The 22,965-nt window shown below is 40.3% G+C and overlaps 1 protein-coding gene across 2 annotated transcripts in view; it reads right to left on the reverse strand.

Moving 5' to 3' along the window:
- The window catches only part of LOC146582763 (neural-cadherin-like), a 342,729-nt gene that overhangs the window by 119,194 nt on the left and 200,570 nt on the right, over positions 1–22,965 (reverse strand). For both annotated transcript variants that reach the window (XM_085287908.1, XM_085287866.1), the window contains 2 exons: positions 20,484–20,713; positions 9,045–9,322 (listed from right to left, as the gene is read on the reverse strand). In XM_085287908.1, the coding sequence (XP_085144034.1) occupies positions 9,045–9,322; positions 20,484–20,713 (508 nt within the window). The remainder of the gene's footprint in view (positions 1–9,044; positions 9,323–20,483; positions 20,714–22,965) is intronic.

The following is a 22,965-nucleotide window of genomic DNA, read 5'->3' on the forward strand; positions in this document are numbered from 1 at the left end:
AGACACGTCTTCACGAATGGAAATACAGAGGGCTCACAAAAAGGTGCAAACCACTCGTTACAGTCAAGAAGGAAGGCAGATTAGACCAGAAAACATGTGCTGCTCAGCTCTAACAAAACATTTGTTAAGAAGAAACTAAGATGAAGTTGTACCAGAATGATGGAATAAGCAAATGCTCATGATTTTAAACATACCACATCATCTGTCAAACATGGCTGCCAGTGAACTATGTCACTAGTTTGTACTGATGGTGTAACTGCTGATGGTAGCTGGATAGTTTCTGAAGTGTACTGAGCTGTAGTCTCTGCTTAGATTGGGCCAAATGCTGCCAAACTGATCTGACGATGTGCAAATGTATAATGAGCCAAAAGATACTGCAAAAGCAACCCAAGAGTTTCTCAAGGCAAAGAAAAGGGATATTCTTCGATGATCAAGCCAGTCACCTCATCTCGGCCCAATGAAGCACGCTTTTCAGTCACAGAAACAACTACATGTAGAAAGAACCACAACAATGATGTAAAAATAACAAAAATAACAAAATATTACAGAGTAGATTCAAACTGGTAGATGAGAAATTAAGGTCAAGGAAATGAAAGGCCTCAAACATGCCCGGTGTAAGTCTCTTTGCCTCGTACTGTAGCTGCTGTTGGCAACCCTGCCAACACATACCCACTCAAAATTAAAATTCCTCCAGCAGATGTATGTTAGTTCTAACAGCTGTTACAAGGTTCAAGAATTCCCTTTAGCATGAATAAAAATACTATGTGCAAATTCATTTTAATTCAGCATGACCTACTATTGCAACCCACCAGTGAGGAACAGCACACTCTTAATGGGGAAATTCAGTGAGAAAAGGGCTGGGAGTTTAAATTAAGAGCTCAGGAGTTATGGGATTATTGGAACATTTGCTGCCATTGTGCAAAAATAAAGATTTCCTTCTGTGGCACCGGGCAAGGCGTTTATTTTGATATGATAATTTCCTTTACATTTTTAATCACCGTCCTTTGCGATTTAGCGTCTAAAGTCAGGACTGAATGAGTGAATGTAGTTATACACACACCACAGGAGCTCTGCCTTCATCTCTCCATCACAGTCTCAAAAGCATATGTTTATAGGTTATTATCAAGCCTTTAATTTCCATCCAGCTTCCATCTTCTCCCCTCATAAAAGCTCGTTTTCTTGCACTGTGGCAAGACATCACTGAAAGCTGGAAATTAATCAGTTACTGATTTTATGCTGACTGAATGTAATAAGTGATCACTGTCTTTCTCTTGGCATTTCAACTTCTTTGTAGACAAGACAGCAGCCAAACTGGAACCTGACTTCCTGCCATACATCCCACACTCTACAACTTATTTAGTCTGTAGTTCAGGTAGTAGAAAAGCTGCAGCACTGGGACTTCTTCATGTCTGGCAGAAGTAAAACCTTGGCAAAAAATAAACCAACCCTACAAGATGTTGACTGATCTCAATGCCAGGAGAGAGCATTCAAACCTCAGAACAGGCTTACTTGCGGTGCACTCGCTTTTCAATGACAACCCGAGATGCTTGGGATTTCTTTATATCTGCGATGTCTGCTCTCCAGGCTGACCCTCAACAAGCAGGGGGATTAGCAAAGCAGTGGAGAGGCTTACAACCACACCTGTGTATTAGCCATGTGATCACATTTCTAATTTTCTGAGATTAGTCATTCTTGAATGCCTTTCCAATAGTTCATGCTTGGAAGAATCATTGTTGTGATGTCACTGAAAATCACATGGAAGTACAATGTGACCCGACCTTATCTGTCAAACGATAACTTTAAAGTTTATAATGCGAGCTCTTCATAATGACGGTCCAATCAGTAGAAATTTTACTTTAGTTTTTTATGCTTTAAAGAAAGGGATGATCAAAAAAACGAAAAACAAAACGAACAAACATCAAATTCAAAGACCAGAACCAACAATGCGTTAGGTCTCGATGCTTGTGTGTCCAAAACCTCCGCACAACCTATGCCATAGAGTTTGACCTGTTAAAAAAAAATTACACAGTGAGTCACATGTGGTTAGTTAGTCTCTAATATAACCCATCCTGACATAAATACATAGCATACCCAGGTGTGATATACCACAGCTGCTAAAGTTCCCCCTGAATGCATTATTTACGTGTAAAAAATCAGTTTTTAAAATGACACTACCAATTTGTGCGCTGGTTTCAATATTTACATCTTTAAGTCTCCTTGCTGAAGTTTACAACATTGGTCCATCAAAACAGGGGCACAAGATTTTTCACCATTTCCCTCAATCCACAAGACTGAAAACTGTCAGAATCAAAACAACCAGGTAAACCATTTACCCAGAACCTGTTTGTCCTCTTGTTCTGAGATCATAAGTAGGATGTTTGGCCTATATAGCAAGTAGGAGGATGTAATAATAATAATGGATTGCATTTATATAGCGCTTTTTGAAACCCTCAAAGCGCTTTTACAATTCCACTATTCATTCACTCTCACACACTGGTGGAGGCAGCTACAGTTGTAGCCACAGCTGCCCTGGGGCAGACTGACAGAGGCGAGGCTGCCATGTCGCGCCATCGGCCCCTCTGACCATCACCAGTAGGTGGCAGGTGAAGTGTCTTGCCCAAGGACACAATGACCGAAACTGTCCGAGCCGGGGCTCGAACCGGCAACCTTCCGATTACAAGGCAAGGCAAGGCAAGGCAAGTTTATTTGTATAGCACAATTCAACAACAAGGTGATTCAAAGTGCTTTACAGAGACATTAGAAACAAGAACAAATAAAAAGCATGATTTAAAATTGATTAAAACAAGCAAATAAACTAACTAACTAATTAACAAACAAACAAACAACAGTATATAAAATCAAAACAGATAAAATCAGTAGTTAAATGTAAGTTTTGAAATTTAAGCTTAAAGTGTGGATTTGGTGCTTTATTCAAATGCAGCTGAGAACAGGTGAGTCTTCAACCTGGATTTAAATAAACTGAGTGTTTCAGCTGATCTGAGGCTTTCTGGGAGTTTGTTCCAGATATAAGGAGCATAAAAGCTGAATGCAGCTTCTCCGTGTCTGGTTCTGACTCTGGGAACTGATAAAAGACCGGATCCAGATGACCTGAGGGATCTGGAAGGTTCATACTGGGTCAGGAGGTCATTGATGTATTTTGGTCCTAAACCATTCAGAGCTTTATAGGCCAGCATCAGAACTTTAAAGTCTATCCTCTGACGGACAGGCAGCCAGTGTAAGGACCTCAGAGCTGGACTGATGTGGTCCACTTTTTTGGTCTTAGTGAGGACTCGAGCAGCAGAGTTCTGAATGAGCTGTAGTTGTCTGACTGGTTTTTTAGGTAGACCTGTAAAGATGCTGTTACAGTAATCAAGCCTACTAAAGATGAATGCATGGACTAGTTTTTCCAGGTCCTGTTGAGACATCAGATCTTTTATCCTTGATATATTCTTGAGGTGATAGTAAGCTGACTTTGTTATTGTCTTAATGTGTTTTTCTAAGTTTAGGTCTGCATCCATCACTACACCCAAATTTCTCGCCTGGTTTGTGGTTTTTAGATGTATAGATTGAAGTTCTCTGGTGACCTGTAATCGTTTTTCTTTGGCGCCAAAGACTATTACCTCAGTTTTGTTTTTGTTTAGCTGGAGAAAATTGTGGCACAACCAGTCATTGATTTCCTCAATGCATTTACCAAGAGCCTGTACAGGGCCTCGGTCTCCTGGTGACATTGTGATATATATTTGTGTGTCATCTGCATAGCTGTGATAGTTTATTTTGTTGTTGTTTATAATCTGTGCCAGTGGGAGCATGTAGATGTTAAACAGAAGGGGTCCCAAGATGGAACCTTGGGGAACTCCACATGTGATACTTGTCTGCTCAGATGTGAAGTTACCTATTGATACAAAGTATTTCCTGTTTTCTACGTATGTTTTGAACCAGTTTAGTACAGTTCCTGAAAGACCTGTCCAGTTCTCCAGTCGTTTGAGTAATATGTTGTGGTCAACTGTATCAAATGCTGCACTGAGATCCAGTAAAACTAGGACTGACATTTTTCCACTGTCTGTATTCAGACATATGTCATTAAACACTTTGGTCAGAGCGGTTTCAGTGCTGTGGTTCTGTCTAAAACCTGACTGGAAGGCATCGTAGCAATTATTCTGTTTTAAGAAGTAACTGAGCTGTTGAGAAACTGCTTTTTCAATGATCTTACTTAAAAATGGGAGATTTGAGATCGGCCTGTAGTTGTTCATTTGTGTCTTGTCAAGATTGTCCTTTTTCAGTATAGGTTTGATTACAGCAGTTTTTAGTGATTCTGGAAACACACCTGATAATAAAGAAAAGTTGACGATCTGTAACAGGTCTGACTCTAAAGTCTTTGAGACATTTTTGAAAAAACTTGTTGGCAGGACATCTAAACAGCAGGAGGAGGAGTTCAGTTTACCTAAGATGTCCTCCAGGTCTTTGCTGTTAATAGGTTTAAACTGTTTCATGGTGTTTAAACAGTTTTTTGGTGGACACAGTACACATCCTGGATCTGCTGTTGATGTACCAATTGCTTGTCTAATTTTTTGGATTTTTTCTGTGAAGAATTTGGCAAAGTCATTGCAGGCCATGGTTGAATGAAGTTCAGCTGCCACTGACACAGGAGGGTTTGTTAGCCTGTCAACTGTAGAAAATAAGACCCGAGCATTATGGCTGTTTTTAGTGATGATGTCAGAGAAGTAGGACCTCCTTGCACTCCTCAGTTGTAAATTATAATTGTGAAGTTTCTCTTTATAGATGTCATAATGAACCTGGAGGTTTGTTTTTCTCCATCTGCGCTCAGCTTTCCTACACTCTCTTTTTTCATTTTTCACCAGTGTGGAGTTTCTCCATGGAGACTTTTTCCTTCCAGAGATAACCTTCACCTTAATGGGAGCAATAGTGTCCATTACATTTAACATGTTAGCATTGAAGCTATTGACGAGCTCATTGACTGACCCTCTGGACAGGTCAGGTGTTAATGGGAAGACCTGGTTAAAAATTGCACTACTGTGTTCAGTTATACACCGTTTTGTGATCACTGTTGTTGATATATTTGTGTGGGCTGAGATTTTACTTTCAAAGAAAACACAGTAATGATCAGACAGGCCCACATCAGACACAGTAACCTTTGAAATGCTCAGGCCTTTGGAGATCAGTAGGTCAAGAGTGTGTCCTCTATTATGTGTGGCCTCTGTTACATGCTGAGTCAGCCCAAAGTTGCCCAGAGTGTTACTCAGGTCTTTAGTCCCTTTGTCCTGAGGGTTGTCCACATGAATGTTAAAATCCCCAGCAATAATTACACAGTCAAAATCAACGCAGATCACAGACAGCAGTTCACTGAGGTCATTAAAAAAGTCTGTGCAGTATTTGGGAGGCCTGTAAACATTAAGAAACACAACTTTGGATGGGGCCTTCAGCTGTAAAGCCACATATTCAAAAGACTGAAAACTTCCAGGAGATAGCTGCTTACATTGAAATGATTCATTAAATAAGACAGCAACCCCTCCTCCTCTCCTGCTCACCCTGGCCTCACTGATAAAACTGTAGTTAGGAGGGGTCGTCTCGATGAGAACAGCTCCACTGTTACTTTGGTCCAACCAAGTTTCAGTTAAAAACATAAAATCAAGGCTGTGCTCAGTGATTAAATCATTAATTAAAAATGTTTTCCCAGCTAAAGATCTAACGTTTAATAAAGCCAACTTAAGTGTTTTAGAGGTATTACTTGTCCCCTCGTGTTTGGGAGCAGTCTGTGGCACACAAGGTATGTTTACTATGTTTAAAGATCTTTTAGAGTGCAGCTCTCTGTGTTTTGACCAGGCCACATGTCTCCTGTCACCTAAAAGTACAGAAATTTTAAAACCTTTTTGGGGGACAAAAAGGGATTGGGACGGGGGGTAGATCTGAGCCCAGCATTGACCCGCTCCATCATCTCCTCAGTGAATTTCAGGTGTGGGGAGGAGGGAGAAAGGGAGGGGGAGGAGGGTGATGGCCTGTCAGGGGTTTGGGGGACTGGGGAAGGTCGTGGTCCCTTGTCCTGGTCGTTGGTGTTGTTGAGAGAGTTGGAGGCAAATAGGGACCCCTCTTCTTGCCTTAGATGTCTCTCCTTTCTGAGGCTCTTCCCGGGTGGGGGCAAATGGAGCTCCTCCTCAAGGTTTCTGCTGGGCTTTGTCTGTTCTTGGAGTACTGTTTGTTCCTCTTTATGAGATAACTCCTCGTTTATCTCAGCCTTGGCACCAAGCACAGATGGATGACGTATGGAATAAAACAAGTTGGAGGTGAACAGTTTCACCCCTGACTTGTTAAAATTAAATCCATTTGCTTTGAACAGATGCCTGCGTTCCCAAAAAATATTAAAGTTGTCGATAAAGTGCACTGAGTGGTCAGCACATGCTGATATAAGCCATTTATTCAGTGTAAACAACCTGCTGAATCTCTCGTCTCCTCCTCTGACCGGCGGTACAGGTCCACTGATGAATACAGCTGCATTCAGAGAGTTTACAGTATTTAATAATCCAGTAAAGTCCCGTTTCAGAACCTCCGACTGTTGTTTGGACACATCGTTTGACCCTGTATGCAGAACAATGTTTGTCACAGTTGGATATTCATCTGCAATTTGAAGAATTCTCTCCTTCAGGTTGTTGACCATATCGTTAGGAAAGCAGAGGACTTTAGTGTTCTTACCGCACATCCTTTGTACATCCTTTACGGCAGAGTCACCCACAATCAGAGTTTCAGGCCTAGCCTTTAGCTTTCCCTGTGGCCTTTCACTTTTCAACAGATTTTCAGACCTTATTTCGCTGCTTTTAGATGGATGGTTGTCCGATATAGATCCAGGGTCCTTTGATAGTGCAGCAAATCTGTTCTGCAGTTTCACATTCAGTTGTTTTGGAGGTTTGTTGTTAACCTTCCTATTCACGGTTGTCCAGTCCTGTTTCCTCCCGTATACAGGGGTAGAAGAGCTTCTCTGTCTCGTAGGAAGTGAAGGCCAGTCGGTTTCAGAGATTTCAGCTCGCTGTGCCCTGCCTGTGATACGTCCTCCCCCTTCCAGGAGACATGATTTATGTCTTGGTTTTGCACCAAGACAGTCTAAGGGGGGATTATCACTTGAGGATTTATAATAATGCACAGAGTCTACTTTCTTGGTCATGTTATCTGTGCTCCTTAGCTGTGTACTAGCTTGCTCATCGCCATTGTTTTGAATCAAAGGCAAGGTTGTTTCATTTCCACACAGTCCATTTACCTCCACGTTTACTTCTAAGCGATGAATTTTTGTCTCCAGTACTGCAATCTTCTGCAGGAGGCTGTGGTAGTCATCTGTGGAGAGGGAAGGCATCTTGTTGCTAGTTAGCCTAGCGGTTAGCACCTTTCCAGGCTATTGAGGCTGCTCGGTGCCCAGACGCTGTAATCAGGCTTCAGCTGTGTCTAGGCCACAGACACACGGAGCGCTGAGGACAAGGTAACCATAAAATGTTGCTGTTTCTGTTAAGAACACTCTAGTCCTAATGATCTACAAGTGTCCAGAAGTTATCGCAGGTAAGCTCACACGGAAAAAAGGGAAAAAATCAGCATAAAAATCAATAAAAATCAATATAAGAAGCAAAGCATTCAAGAGCAAAGAGATGAAGCGTCCACACTCACAAAGGGGAGGAGCAAGACGAACTGCCAACTCTTGAGCCACGATCGCCCTAAGTAGGAGGATGTATAGAATACCGCAGAGCAACTGGACAAATATATATGACTCTGATCCTCCATCGCCATGTTTTTTTTTGTTTTATGCAGTTTTATGCAAGCATCTTATTGATTTATCATTATTTAGTTCAGTTAGTGGCCGTCCTTCCTGAGAAGTTAACTTTCAAAGAATAATTAACTTTCACAATGCAATTAAAAAAAATCGCCAACAAGAACTGAACCTCTTTGCACTTGATTAGTCACAGTGTATCAGCAGTTGGCAAAACCCAACAAGACATAAGATACAATTTAAAGAACGTCTTTTGGGCTTTGTCCTGATAGCTCCCCTAAAGCTATGCTAATTTTAACTATTATTTTATTTTTATTATTAATATTTTTCTGTTACTGTCAGTCATTTTCTGTTACCCCTCTGAAATGTTGTAAAGACAGTGAGACATTATCTCTGTAGTTTTTATATCAATATTTCCATTTCAACAGAGCGGTGAAAATCTGCACAAATATAAGGACGTGAGCTGGAGGAGAAAATGAACGGTAAAATTAATAACAATAAACCCTTTTGGTCGCAAAATATGAAAAATATCATGAAAATACACATGCATAAAAACAAACAAAATGCTCCTCTACAGCAAAATAATCTTTAAAAACACAATGTTTTTTTTTCCATTTCCAAATCACATCTCCAGTTATTCCAAATGACAGTGAACATCTCACTTTGCCACCTTCCTAAACGAAAATTTGAGATTGATGAGAAATAAAGGTCATTAAGTGACATGGATGAGGGCACAGTCAGAAATGCTTTTCATCTATTTACACTTTATATTTAGGCACAAATGTAGTGATAGGAGAAAAATTGCACTAGTATAAGGTCAGTAATGATGTGCACACTGTGCAGCCCATTTCGATTTTTACAAGTACTGCATGAATGTAATAATTTATCATGTTTACTTCTGCAAAATTCTGCAAATGAGTGAAATTAAAGGGAATTTATTACTAACCTGAACATATTTCTAAACAACTAAAAACAACCTGCTAAAGTTCGTATGCTGCTACATTAGGACACTCAGCAACAAGATTTTGTGAGTGTCATAATGAAACTGTGAAGGTTGAACAATTTGTTGCATTTTGAAGTTAATTTTCAACATGATCAGTAATCTCAGTGTACTTAATATTGTAAACTACAGACTATACAACACTGCAGATTGAAATCCCAGCAGTGTAATGATCCCATATGAGGAGCATTGCAATGGTCTACCTTTCGTAGACCATTGCAATGACAGCTGGGATGAGGTAGGAAAAGAAGATTAAAAACAAAGCAGAGGAAAACAACTCACCTGTAGCCATGCTGAGTGTCCACGCACACTCCACCGTTGTAGCAGGGGTTTCTGGGATATGTGGCACAAGGCTGATGGGACTGTTCTCTGCCTGGGCAGGAGCACACCGCTGTGGATTCAACTGTCACAGACACAAGACTCATAGTCCCACAATCCACCACTGTGGGGGTGTCCCGCACGTTCAAAGTGTTGGAGCAGCCACCTGTCCCGCCACACTCGGAGCTGGGACACTCATCCACCCGGACCTGGAACACGCTGACCTGCAGGAAAGACTGGAGCTGGATGGAAAGAGAAAAAGAGAGCACTTATCAGGCAGACTGTCATGTCACGGTAAAAGCACAGGGTAAAATTTTAGTCGAACTTTTATCTCTCCAAGCACAGCAGGCATCGTAATGGTATGGATTTTTTTTGGACATCTACTTCTGAGTCTGTAAATAGCACAACAGGGTGCATTTCCCTTTGCACAGACATGAACTGGTAGGAGATGCTTTAGAGAGGCAACAAAACCTCACCCACTTCCCGCACATAAACAGTGCCGACTGGGCTGAATCAATGGACAAAGACGAGTAACATGGACCTTTGTCTGGTAATGAACCCAGACCTCTGCACTTTGCCATCTACGATGTAACACAAAAACATTAACAGCTACATACTGAAACACCACTTGGTCTCTTTAATAGTTCCTCACAGAATATGCCTACTTTTCTGAGAATATGCTTGCACTTTCTGCACACCCATCCAAGCGCTTAAATTGTATGGTAAGTACTGACAGTGTTGACAGCTTTCACAATGAAGCAGCTGCAGCCACGATCACATCAGTCACACTCAAGAATAACATGTGGCTGAGGTCAGGTTTGACTAAATCCTTTGAGTGTGTGTGTGGGATAATGTTGGCCTAACTTTTGTATAAAGTGAGCTATTTATAATTTGAAGTAAAGTTTAAAGTTAGTTTGACAAACTTTAGCTCTCAGTACAACTTACTATTATGTAGGTGAGAAGTAATTAAAGTAATTACACGGGTAAATGTAACCCAAGTTTAGTCGTTAGATGTCAGCCCAAATCGGGAAGCAAAATCTGTGTAACACCAGATGAGTGAAGGGGTCTCATACATTCAGCTGCACCCTGATTACCTGATAATCTACTTTGATTGACAGCTAGATGTATTTGTGGAGCTGTGTGCCAATTTAAATAAAAAACATCAAGAATGTAAAAACTGATTTCCTTGGAAACAGATGAGTAAAATTAAGCTTATCTGTTATGCCACGCTGGCTGCAAATCCCTCGACTTGCAAGAGAAAATGAACTGATTCCAAATCAGCTTTAATGTTAAAGTGTTTGGACTCTTTTGCCATAACCGATCGAATTATGCTGCAGCCTGTGTACCCGTTAAAGTATTTCAATGTGTATTATGTTTACTGTCTAGACCAAAAAGTCCTGATTGAATCTTTTCAGTGAAATAATTGTAGTTATATATAATTTTCTGATCAAGTTGTTTTTTTCATTTTCATGTAGATGTAAGTTGGACATCTGATGTCTGACTGGATGCACAACCAGTTGGGAACAATGTTGATAAGAGCAAACTCGGTGTGTGAATGTGTTCGGATTACCGAAGGCTGTTCAAGTAATTGAGTTATTTTTCTGCGCTGGCTCCTGGAAAAGTGGGCTAAACGGTGATGAAGCAGAGGGGAAACTATGACTCTCCAGGTTGAGCAATTTGATAAAGTGATGTGAAAGAAAATTAAATGGAAACTGTATGTTGTTTGTATGCTTTTGGATGAGTCGACTTTCACTGGTAAAGCTGACAAAGGTCAACTGAGTTTGTGCACACATTTGTGTGCTCATGAAGAGGGGCGAGCACACACATACAGACATACTGGGGGTAGATGGTACTGAATATGAACGCAGGTCGCTTTATGCTCAATATTCCAGGCAGGCTGGACTTTAGTCAGTGTGAATCGATCGCACTGATTAACCAGGCGGTGCTGCAGGGACTGTAACTTTGATAAGGATTTTGTTTTATGGATCAGTTATACTTCTGACTGATGTCTCATAACATCTGACGTCATTAGCAGTAATGTCCTCCCATTCAAAACTCGCTTCTTTCATTTAAACTACCTGTGTCATTAATTTTTGTACTTCATAGCAACTCAGACACAAATGCTTCTCTTCATTGGTTTCTCTCATCTAATGCTGCTGAAGGTATATGCATTCTTACAGCAAATTAATTTGAAAGGAGGTTGGCTGCATGAGAGCTCAATAAAAGGGGCCTATAGATGATCACACACATATATATAGCTATGGATATCTGAATCCCATTTCCTGTGCCCTTGGTCTGTGTCACTGTGCACTGTATCATGACAGACTGCCAGGAAATCATATAAGAAATGTAATTTCTATATACAAAATTTGCAAAAGCTCATTTGGTTTGCAGGAAACATTATGCAGGTTTTTTAATCAACATGAGGAAATGTTTTTAATGAACCTGTTGGCATGTAGCAAATATATTAAAGCTGAACTTATCAATGGTTCCAGTGTTGTTTTCCTCCAGGCACACTCTCAAATTTTAAGTGTACAATATCCATTTGTATGTTTATGTTGAGCGATGTGCAGCACCTTGTTAAGGCTAAATAAAAATAGCAGCCTGGCTTTAAAGGAAAACTTTCGAGTGACTCGAGACTCAAGTTGTTATGTATATTTAAATGGCCTGCATTTGTATAGCGCTTTTCTAGTCCATAGGACCCCAAAGCGCTTTACACTACATTCAGTCATCCACCCATTCACACACACATTCACACACTGGCGATAGCAAGCTACATTGTAGCCACAGCTGCCCTGGGGCGCACTGACAGAGGCGAGGCTGCCAGACACAGGCGCCACCTCTGACCACCACCGGTGTTAGTATGTACGGGGTTAGTATCTTGCCCAAGGATATTTGGCATGCAGCCAGGATGCAGCCTGGGATCGAACCACCGACCTTCTGATTAGTGGCTGACCTGCTACCTGACCTGAGCTACAGCCACCCCTATATTTAATTAAACAAGACATACGTATGCAACTTCTGGACACTGGTGGAAGAGCTGTTGGCTCTGTATGCTCAACATTTACAAAAATAGCAGAATGTGTACAATGGTGTACCATATCAGTCATCATATCTTGACAAGATAAACAATAACTGACATATTCCTCCACTGAAATGAATGTAGTTAGTACAGTAATGAGGATGCTTTTGGTCCTCTCCAAGGTTTCTGTTAGAGTAATAAGTGAAAACAATTTAAGCTTTACAAAATTTTATGTTTCAAGCTGTGCCTTTGATCTCAAAAAATATATCTGAAACACAGCATGCAACTCGGATTGAACAAAACGGCATCTGCTGTGTACTGTGTACCATTGTGACATCGTAATGGAATCCAGCAGGGGCGAACGTTTTTGAGTGTAGCTGCTAAAAAGTTCTAATTGTCTTGAATATTTGCTGGAACTGGAGGGCAAACGTCATCCTTTGCAGTAGACTGAAACGTGACCTGCATAAGAGAACTACATGTGCTGGTTTCTGCAGCTTAGATGTTCAAACATTTTTACAAACGGTTAAGATGACATGGTTTGAACTTGGTGGAGAGCGGTATAAATGGAGGTGCGAGACAGAGACTGTATGTTTGTATGTATTCAGTTTAGCAAAAGTGTTTGCGACACACTGAGCACATAAATCAAATTGTGAGAGGCAGACTATGCCGCAGGGAAAGGAGAGAAAGGGGTACAATGGAGAGGGGAATGCCAGACACGGGAGTATGAGGAGGAGTAAGATATCTGGGGATAAGGTGCTTTGCGGTGGAGTCAGAGTCATGCTGGCTGTCAGTTGGTTCTTAAAGCAGTGGGTGAGCTGAAAATAACTTTATAATAATTTTTGTCTGCTAGCGTCTTACACAGCCATGTGTGCAGGAAATCACTACATTGGTCTCGTCCTATTCAACGGCACCAGATGGAGGGCTTTGCTCATTCTAGTATTTCTTGTTAGTCTGGCACACCAACAAGGCATTTCAAAATACTCACAAAAGAAGAAGAGATTTGATGTTTCCCTCTCTCTCATCCAATATTTCTTATTTATACATAATGCACAACTTTTTAAACTTCTCTGCAGTTGCAGCGTGCGCCGATCTGTCATTCTTTTCTAAATCATTTTACTTTGAAAGACATTTATTTTAAAAGAACACTACTGTACTCTCCATTGGAGTTTGCATCCCCAGGAGCCTAAATGGCTGCACAGACATGAGCGTGCTCCATCTTTTGTATCTGGTCTCCATTGAGACATGCACTGAATTTCAAAGGCAGAACAGTGTGTATAGCAAGGAATAAAGGACCAAAGGGATCTATTGTTCCTTGGACTATTGTTCCACTGCATTAAGAAGTTCCCTCAGTCCTCTCCCCTGCCCTCGGGGCCACATTACTATAATGACAACATGAACCTTGGTATCTGAGCACCATACCGATGATTTTTTTTAAAAAGTCAAAAACCAGTGTAGTATCATTAGCAGTCAAGTAGAGCGTGATGGATTGAAAACACTGACGGATAACTTCCATTATGGAGGTAGAGCAAGCAGAAATAGAGAGGGTATAAAGACTTTTTTTTAAAAAACCCTCCTACTTCTGAGGCATTACAGGAGAATTGAGAACATTAATAATAAGAACTGCTTCATCTTCTACACCCCCCCTCCTTTCCCTCTTTCTTTCTCATCCAGCTCCACCCCCTCACAATCTCCCCCACCCTCCCCAATCTCTCCGACTCTCGTTCATCCTCTCTCGCCACGCTTCACATCTCATTCTGATCAATGTCTTCTCCGGAGAACCTGGCTGAATTCAGATGAAAAGCTCCGCGCTCTCCTCACAAATCACACCTGAAAGCCCCGGCTACCTCACCACTTACACATCTTTCTCTCCCTCTCTGCTTTCCTCATCCTACACTTGCAAATCTTTCCATCCTTTGATAGTCACGTGAAACAACAAGAGGTTAACTGAAAAGAACGTGGCTGAGGGCTGAGTGTGGCGAATGACCTGAGCTGACCACCGGGACCACAGCTGGATTCTCACGGTTTTCTCCCTGACAGACACACACATGCAAATCCAAACTAGCTCATCTTTCCCTCCGAGGACACCAGTTCAGCTCTCTGTGCTGTGAAATGCATACAATTCAACGTCTATGGTTCAGGCTCTCTCAAACACACACATGCACACACACAGGTCCCCTACTTCCATTCAGACTTCTGAAACGTGAAATGAGGTCTGACTGAAGCCAGCGACCAGGGGGCATTAGTGTGATATAGTAAAATGTTTGTTTTTTACCAACTCCTTTTCTGCAGTGGTGGAATGCATTTTTTTAATACAACCTTTCCTTTCTATAAATGTAATTTAGAAATACAATATACGATTAAATACAGAAATATAACTGTACACAACAAAGTACAGCTCTGATTCCTTTTCTCTTTTTGTTGTTTCCCCCCTCTTCCTCTCTTTTGTGCAATAGCCAGAGTACTGAATTACAAGCATACTACACACTGTGTATTTCTGTTAGAGTCAAATTAAGCTGGATTTAAATGGATTTTCCATACTCATGGACCATGAAGTATAATATATTTTCTTTTCCTGGTTGGCCCAGAAATAATCCAGTACAACGGTCAAAATCAGGTCTCACCTTCCCGTGTCCCACATACCAGAAATGATTTGAATTCTTACACAAGGCTGAGGTAAAACTTTGGACACCATAAATGGCATCACACAAAAAAGGGTTTTAAACCAGAAGTGGATTGTTTGGATAAATATACTCATCCCCGGTGTTACAAACTGGGAAGGCTGATGCAGCAAGTCAAGTCCTAGTGCTGAACTGTTTAAAATGTACATGTGTATATCCAACACACTGACATGCTGTTCAGTACATTAGTACGGGAGGCCAAATGCAACATAATTATGCATGTTTATTTGGTTCAAAAGGCTAAGATAGGGTTGAGTATAAGCAAAATAAAATGGAATGCAATAACATTCAGGACTGAACTCTCTCTCTCATGAAATCATGTTTATAGAAATGTCAAACAAGAGGACAAGATGACCTTGAGCTCAGGAAAGCAACATCTGTTCTAAATGAACCACTAACAACATTTTTGTATCATTTTTTCTATTTAAATTAACGAGATGGTTTAAAGTAAGGACATAAACCTCATTCTAGAAACATACAGCCTGACCATTAAAAACACTACATTCCCTTTTCATTTCCTTTTCATGTAAATAAGCACAAGTGTAATCACGAAGCTCACCGCCCGTTCACAAAGCAGATGACGAACAACCTGAGATGATGGCTCAGCGGCTTTTCCACATTCAGTCAGTCTACTTCAATCACGCGTGCTTTACAATTTACAGATCACAGTGAAACAAACAAAGACAAAAATACGCTTACGGGCAAAGCATTTTAGAACAAAACAACAGCATTTCTTTCTGATTCACACAAACAGTGGAGATTTAGCATAATGCTTTGCAACATCCCAGCATTTAAAGGCACAATAAAAGGTTTTCACAGGACTTGATGTGGTGTGTGAGAAATTAAATACACCTTTCCCCTCTTCTATATGTGGACAGGTATCAGCCTAATCAAACGTAGCTTAATAGGTAATTGTGAATAAGTGTGACCACTTTTATAAAAACAGAAGTCTTTCCAGGAGTGGACGTTCCAATGAATTCACCCCGAGTTCCGACCATGCAACACTAAGCAAGCAGTAAAGCGAAGCTGCTAAACAAGAGTGAGCCAAAATACCTCCACAATGATGTGGATGTGGTATGGGACTACTTTTATAAATAAAGGTTAAATTAAAAATGATCATGAAGGAAAGATGGCAACCACACAACCACATTTATGACATTAGTGAGTTTAATAGAAACATGTAACTAAATAATAGCTTCTCGCAATTAGCAAGTGTTGCCCTCTTTACTGAGACAAAGCTATATGATGTTTCAGGAAGCCACTATATAGAAATCAAATGCCTATAGAAAGGTTAACTCCAGTATTTAGCTGTAACTTCTTCACAGTCCATGTGATCAGTACACTTAATGCTGAATGTGACCAAGTTAAAAACACAGTTGAAAAGCAATCTGCTGGAGAAAAGTGCAAACACTGAACGCCCTTTTGAGAAACACGCAAGATGTGATCACACCCCGAGGTGTTTTCACACCTGCTGCGCACAGAGTGGTTAAATTAAACTCTACGTTGTTTACAGCAGATCTGGTTCATTTGGATACACGAGAACGGTTCGACCAAACACTTGTGTTGTATTACCAGCTGATTCCAGCCTAAAAATTTGTTCTCGAATCAGGTCCATGTCAGACTCAGTGCTGGCACTTGCACAACAGTATCATGGGCTTTTTGCTTTCAATCTTGATTTCCTTAAGGTTTCAAAAAATATATGAACTATTTTCTTAAACTATTAAAGGCAAATTTTGACATGAACAGACTGAGTGAAATCTCAGCATGCCACTGTCAATCAGACAATCAGGAGCTAAGTAAAACTGCTAATCACCTCATGAACCTTGTAATGGAGCCTAGTGATAAGGCCAAATATTACTTAATATTCTCTGCTTTTTGTTTCTCAGGCTTCTTCCCACAGTCCAAAGACATGCATGTTAATTTAATGGGTGATTCTGAATCGGCTGTGGGTGTGAACGTGAGCTTGAATGATTGTCCGTCTTCCTGTGTTAGCCCTCTGATAGACTGTAGCCCACCTCTCACCCTTTGACAGCTGTGACAGCCTCTGGTCCCCCAGCGACCCTGAATTGGATAAGCAGCTAAGAATGGATGGATTACATAGCACCAACTACCCTCAACAATCTTTTCAGGGAAGAATACACCGTAAGCTCAATACCTTGCAAAAATATGACAACGAAGAAGAAGAAAACCTGTCAAGGATATAACAATCTAATAACTCATTTCTTTGTGAAAACTCCACTGGAAACCTTTTAAGTTCTAGGGAGAACCTTAGACTCAGATACCAAATGACAATACCAAATAAAAAAAGGTAACAAACAGCTTCATGTCTGATTTTTATGAAGTAAGACAGGACTATGTGTCATCCACATAGCCCTGAGAATGTTGTTGGATTGGATGGTTGTGGAGATGAAGGTTGGTTCAAATATTTCATCTCTGCTATTGAAATCATTTTTTAATTATTATGTCATCAAAACAAAACGTATCAGACACCTTTTTAAAGCATCACTCAGTACAGCTACTCTGTTCGAGTCACCACTCTGTCACTTACTAGTGTGTTGAATAACACAAGCTTTCTGAGCATGTGAACTGCAGAATCTGTTCAAATGCATTTAATATTGGACTGCTAATTATAGCACTGCTTTATGAATCACTGCTGCTTATATCTGTCAGGGAGTGATTGGACTAAACTATAAATTATTAAAAGCAGCAAAGCTTTCATGAACAACAGCAGCCTAAGTTGTTGCTTATAAACAATATGCATGTATTGATTCATAGTTTTGAAAGGGAACGTGTGTTGTTGAGCTACAGCAACTGGGTGGAACCAGATTACATTTTTTAATGGTGCTTTAGTGGGTAAAAACGTATAACCAACAGGTCACTCATGGGAGGAACCAAATGTTAACTTCACTCAGCATTTTAAATCATATGTCTAACTAATGCCCAACAGATGCTGCCACACCATTTGTATCATCAGCCTTGTCACATATTTATTTCCAGGCTAATGTATGATAAATAAAAAGGGCATCAATTTTATAACCCTGCACTTACAAAAACTGCCAGTCAAAAACATCCTTTACAGACGTGTTGTGCAAAAGAAATTAAGTTGAAGAGTTTGGATGTCAAGGCTGGTGTCTTTCCCTACGAGGTTCGCTTTCACTTTAATGAGACATGATGTAGATGAAAATGACCTAAATCCATCAATTTCTCAGACACTTTTGATGCTCACTTGGCTGTGCCAGCCTGTTTTCTTGTCATGCACAACCACTAATGTGCTGCAGAGTAAATAAATGAAGTTGTCAGTACAAATGAGCATCTGTTTTTACTTGTTACTTGGTTAAGTTTATTTGTGCCAAAAATCGAGATTTCTTTTGCTAGAGAGACCTGAACAAATTACATCAACGCAGACTCAAGAAAATTCATTTACTTAAAACTGTTATTTCCGCTCCACACAAAACCCACCTTAACTTAAATAGGGAGAAATATTTTCAGCTTTCACAATATTTAGGTGTATAGCAGAAACCAGTATTCCCCAGTTATCAGTCTTGATGAGAGTCCAAACTCTCCCTTTATTGGATAATTGCCTCTGACCTCAACTAAGAAAGTTGAATATCTGAACTGATTAGTGAGCATCTGTGTTCTAATAAATAAAAACACAGATATACTGCTGCCAATTAAGACCATTCGTCTTTTTCATTTAACAGGTCGGGGTGATAGTAATTAATCAAAATGCACCATATTGGACAGTATTCAGTCATTTAAAGGCAGTGCAAGCATAAAGATTAATTTCTTTATCTTTCTGTCTCTAAAATAAGCAAGCATAATAATTTTTTCACAGTTTACTATTTTTGTAATGTTGTCCAATATAGATAGGATTGTGAACATTGTGGCTCTTAGTCTTTAAAAGGGTTCATTTAAAATGTGCAAAATGAAAAAAAAAAAAGCCCAAATATTATGGACTCAACTGGAGGTGTGCTGCCCTGAAAAGCAGCTTTCATTTGGGGGAGTACAGTTTTGTGGTGGAGTCAACACATATACAAAGATATCATCAGCATAAAAATCAGGATTATAAAAATGAATATTACCTATGTACAGACTATCAGTGGGTTAATAATGGTTATGAGGAATTTATGATTGGAACCAGCTGTAGGCAGAAAATCATAACCCACAGAAACCAGCTTATTTCACTTAAACTGTATGTGGGAAATACAGACAACTGCTGCACTGGGGCTTTTTTTTTGTAGGTCAATTGGCCTGTCAGGGCTGCAAAGTGGAGTTGTTTTCAAGCAATAGAGATCACAGCAGAAAGCAGTATTTGGTGAATATTACTGCTGCATGACAGCACCGCCTACACTGCTGTGGAAGCAGGTGAGACAGGTTTCCCCCATTTATGACAGCTTATTGTTTACAGACAACAACTAGCAGTTTCGATAGGTAGCCTGATGAGCATCACCAAGTCAGAATACACTGTGCTTTCTCTCAGCACCTACGTGGCCATCAAGCAGCAATGTTATCATTTTGCTTCCTGGATTGGCAGCTGCTGTACCGTGACAGGTCCTTCTGTCTCAGGGGCACAGTGTGTGCTACAGGTGTCAAATGACACAGCTGGACACAACACAGCCACACTCTGGCATTTGATGGGTCAGGGGAGGGAAAACCACAGTCAGGTATAGTTATAGAGGCATAGAAAATAAACTATATGTTTTTCTCTCAAAAAGGCTTTGAGCATAGAAATCAGGTCAAATTTGTTTTTCCAAAGCAGGAGACAAGTGTGCCGACTTCGGTGATGCTTTAAATACATTTTGTGTAAAGTCTCTCCAGTTAAACCGCCAGCAAGGTGGAAACATACAAAAGTACAGAAAATTATGTGTGTTTTTGAACTGGGTGTGTCAGTTATGCTGGCATTTTGGAAATGAATAAGAAGTCAGTGCTAATTAGGGCTAATTAGCTAACATTTGCTAGCTATCTAATGTTGACCTGGATATATTTCCAGTTCCAGGCACAGTAAGAATACTAGGTCTAAGCAGTGATATTTTGGTTATCTTAACACAATATGTTATTATATAAACCTAATCTAAAATAAACCCGATGACAGATCAGTGGTGTGGAGATCTGGTGACAGCACCTGTGTGACAGGCTTAGGGGGAGTGTTTTATATGCAGTACTGTACTTTAGGTAGCTGGTTGTTTTGTTAGTCACCATCTGCGGCTCCGGGTGAATTCATCTGACAAATCTGACACACCACTTGTTTTATCTCTGCTGCAGTTAGGTTGGTTGGTTGGTTGGTTTCTTTGTATTGTCTAGAATTGTGACTGTCAGGCCTGCATCATGCATCCAGCAAACTGAGAAAACGTCACAGATTTTGACTGCTACCTGATATGTTAGATTTTAATGTAGACATCAACCAAAACACTGCCAGAGGCAAAACTTGTGCTTGCAACCAACAACTGCAACCATACAGTGAGAGAGCACGACCCAATTTTGGGAGGCTTACTCACGTGCATGTGAGATGTCAGAGTGTCTTACCCTATAAGTGGCGTTGCAGTGCACTTGCTCACTGACGTACACTTGGTTAGATTACTTGAGCGTCATTCGAGAGGTTGTGTTGTCAACAGATCGGCCAATAATCAGGTTGAGTGGCCTTTATTATGAGAAAACTGAGTGTCAGTGTTGAGAAAAGCCTAAAATAGACAAAGAATAACCTACCTTTTGCTTGTGAGCGGCCAGGTAACCATGCATTTTCTCGGGCTGAAGGAAAGATGGGCCACTATGCACAGCAAAGCGAACATCCAGCATTCGCTCCTTCACGTCCATGAGGCTAAAGATGTTGACATCATCAGGTGGGACCGAGAGCATCTCAGACAGGAAGTCCACCAGCAGCTCGTAGCGGCTCCGCTGCTTCCCCCTCAGTTCAATGAACTCCTTCGCTGTGATGTCTGAGCAATACATACATACACACACACACACAGAGAATTGGAACTGTAAGTGGCCTCATTATTTCCGCCCCTGCTCAAGGATAAATCCAATTATTTTCAAACTGCTAAAGTAAAAAATAGTCCACAACACTCCAGACTAGAGCTATGATGATAAATTATTTCAAAAGGCTTACTGTATCTGATAAAATCACTTGTTTGTAAGTTATTTTGCATCTGTTTTCCTGTGTGTTTGTTTCAGTGCGCCTACAGTATGTTTGTTGGTGAAGAAAGTGCTCAGGAGTTTGATTTCAGTTCCTCTCAATAAACGTATTTGCTGATTTTGTATTCGGTTCTAATCATATAATGCTGTGAACCTTTGAGGGAAAAATGTTACTCTTCTTTTGCTTCTCAGTGCCAGTCTGATTCCAGTTGTTCAAAATGTAAAAATTACCCCAAAGACTCGTACAAATGTTCAAAGACTGGACAGGCGATCCTAGCTGACAGACGTTTAGTCTGTCAGGTAGGAGCATTAACCTGGCCAACACAGTGAATATCTGGGCAGCAGTAACCAAATCTCTGGCAGTAGATGGCCCTGCAACTCCCATGAGACACCACTTATCATCGGATTTTGGATCAAAACAATCATGAATAATAACCAGAAGCTGGCACTGTGTATATGCAAATAATTGAAGGAGTGGCACGGACAATTTTGCCTTTATAGAGATTAAATGAGCACCACATTTAAAGCTTCCCATACAGCACCATAATTGGGAAAGTTGAAGTTAAAATTATTTTCTTTTTAATGTTAACACCCAGGTGTTGTTGTACGCACCTGCAAAAAGCAGTCAGCATTAGTCAGTGAGAAGTCAGCAGAGTACCAATGTTATCCAACAGTACAGAATAAAATTATCTCTGCAGAATTTTCAGGAATTCACTGCGACTAATTCATAATGGATGGAAAGAACAACAAATGCAGTAGAAAGTCAAGAAATAATTCGACACACAGACTAAAAAAAGCCCAGATTGGTATCAGTTTAGCTTGTTCCAACCAGCCTTAACAGCCAAATCATATCCACAGCCAAACAAAGCAGCAGACGAACAAAGGCAACTTTATGGATTAGTTCTTATATAGCGCTTTTCTACCCTGTTTGAGCCTCATTCACCTATTCATACAAGCACTTCTACACTTCAGTGCACTCTATCAAACATTCACATATATTATTCACAATCCAGTGAACCTTCAACATTCAAAATGAGACCAAGAAAGTAACAGCTAAAATATGACTTACAAAATATACTTTGGCAGCCAGTGTGCAGCCAATTAAAGTCTGTGTGTAGAAAAACACTGGATATTGATAACAGACAATACACAAATTAATACAGAGCTAGAATATGCAAAATATACTTTTTGAAGATTATGGACAGATCCTATGTGTCAGGACTGAAATCAACAAAATGAAATCTTGTGTTAAATAATTTGAATTTTTGCTCCACTGAGCTAAACTCTAACTCAGATCCATGTTCATACCAATGTTCTATTCAAAATATGGACAGTTTTTATGCATCTAAACACTTGTGATGTTTTATAAAGTAATGACCTCATCCTGTACGTAGAGAAAGAGCAGATCAACAATGAACAATGATGGGAATGATGAGGTTCATGGAGCCCACAGGTTTAAAGGATGCTGCAAATGCCTGAGAAACACAGCTTAGACAGCTTGGATGAAATAAAGGAGCAAAAGAGTCAGAGAGATAGCTCCGTGTGGCACTCCTGCTGGGTAGATAACAACTTTCTGTTCTCTTTTTGAACTTTTTTTTTTCCATTCATCAAGTGAAATCAGACCGTCCAATCAATCACGTCTCTTTTTCACACACACAGCATAAGTGCAACAGAGTGTAATGTCCATATTTAGCTATGTAGTCACATGACATGAGAGAAATGAAACCTAAACAAACAAATTATGGCATTCAACAATCCTAACAACACTCATTATTACAGAGACAGGTAACAATATGTGTCACTCACAGCAGAGACGAGCACAAAGTAGTGGTAGCGCCAAAAACAGAAGAGGAAAAAAATATTCTCAAATGAGGAAACAAGAGACAACTGGGACCCATTTTATTGAGAATATATCCAGTTTTAGTTGTTATCTCGTAGTATGCTGTCCATGTAGCAAACCTTCTTAACCTTCTCCCTCCATCGATCCACTGTGGGAGGCTGCGGCCGCATCCATGAGGTTGTGATCATCTTCTTATCAACTAATAAAAAAGAC

The sequence above is a fragment of the Mchenga conophoros genome, linkage group LG1 (genome assembly GCF_057382185.1).
Source record: "Mchenga conophoros isolate Kocher_MC1m ecotype Shallow Benthic linkage group LG1, M_conophoros_male_GT1.1, whole genome shotgun sequence".
NCBI lineage: Eukaryota > Metazoa > Chordata > Actinopteri > Cichliformes > Cichlidae > Mchenga > Mchenga conophoros.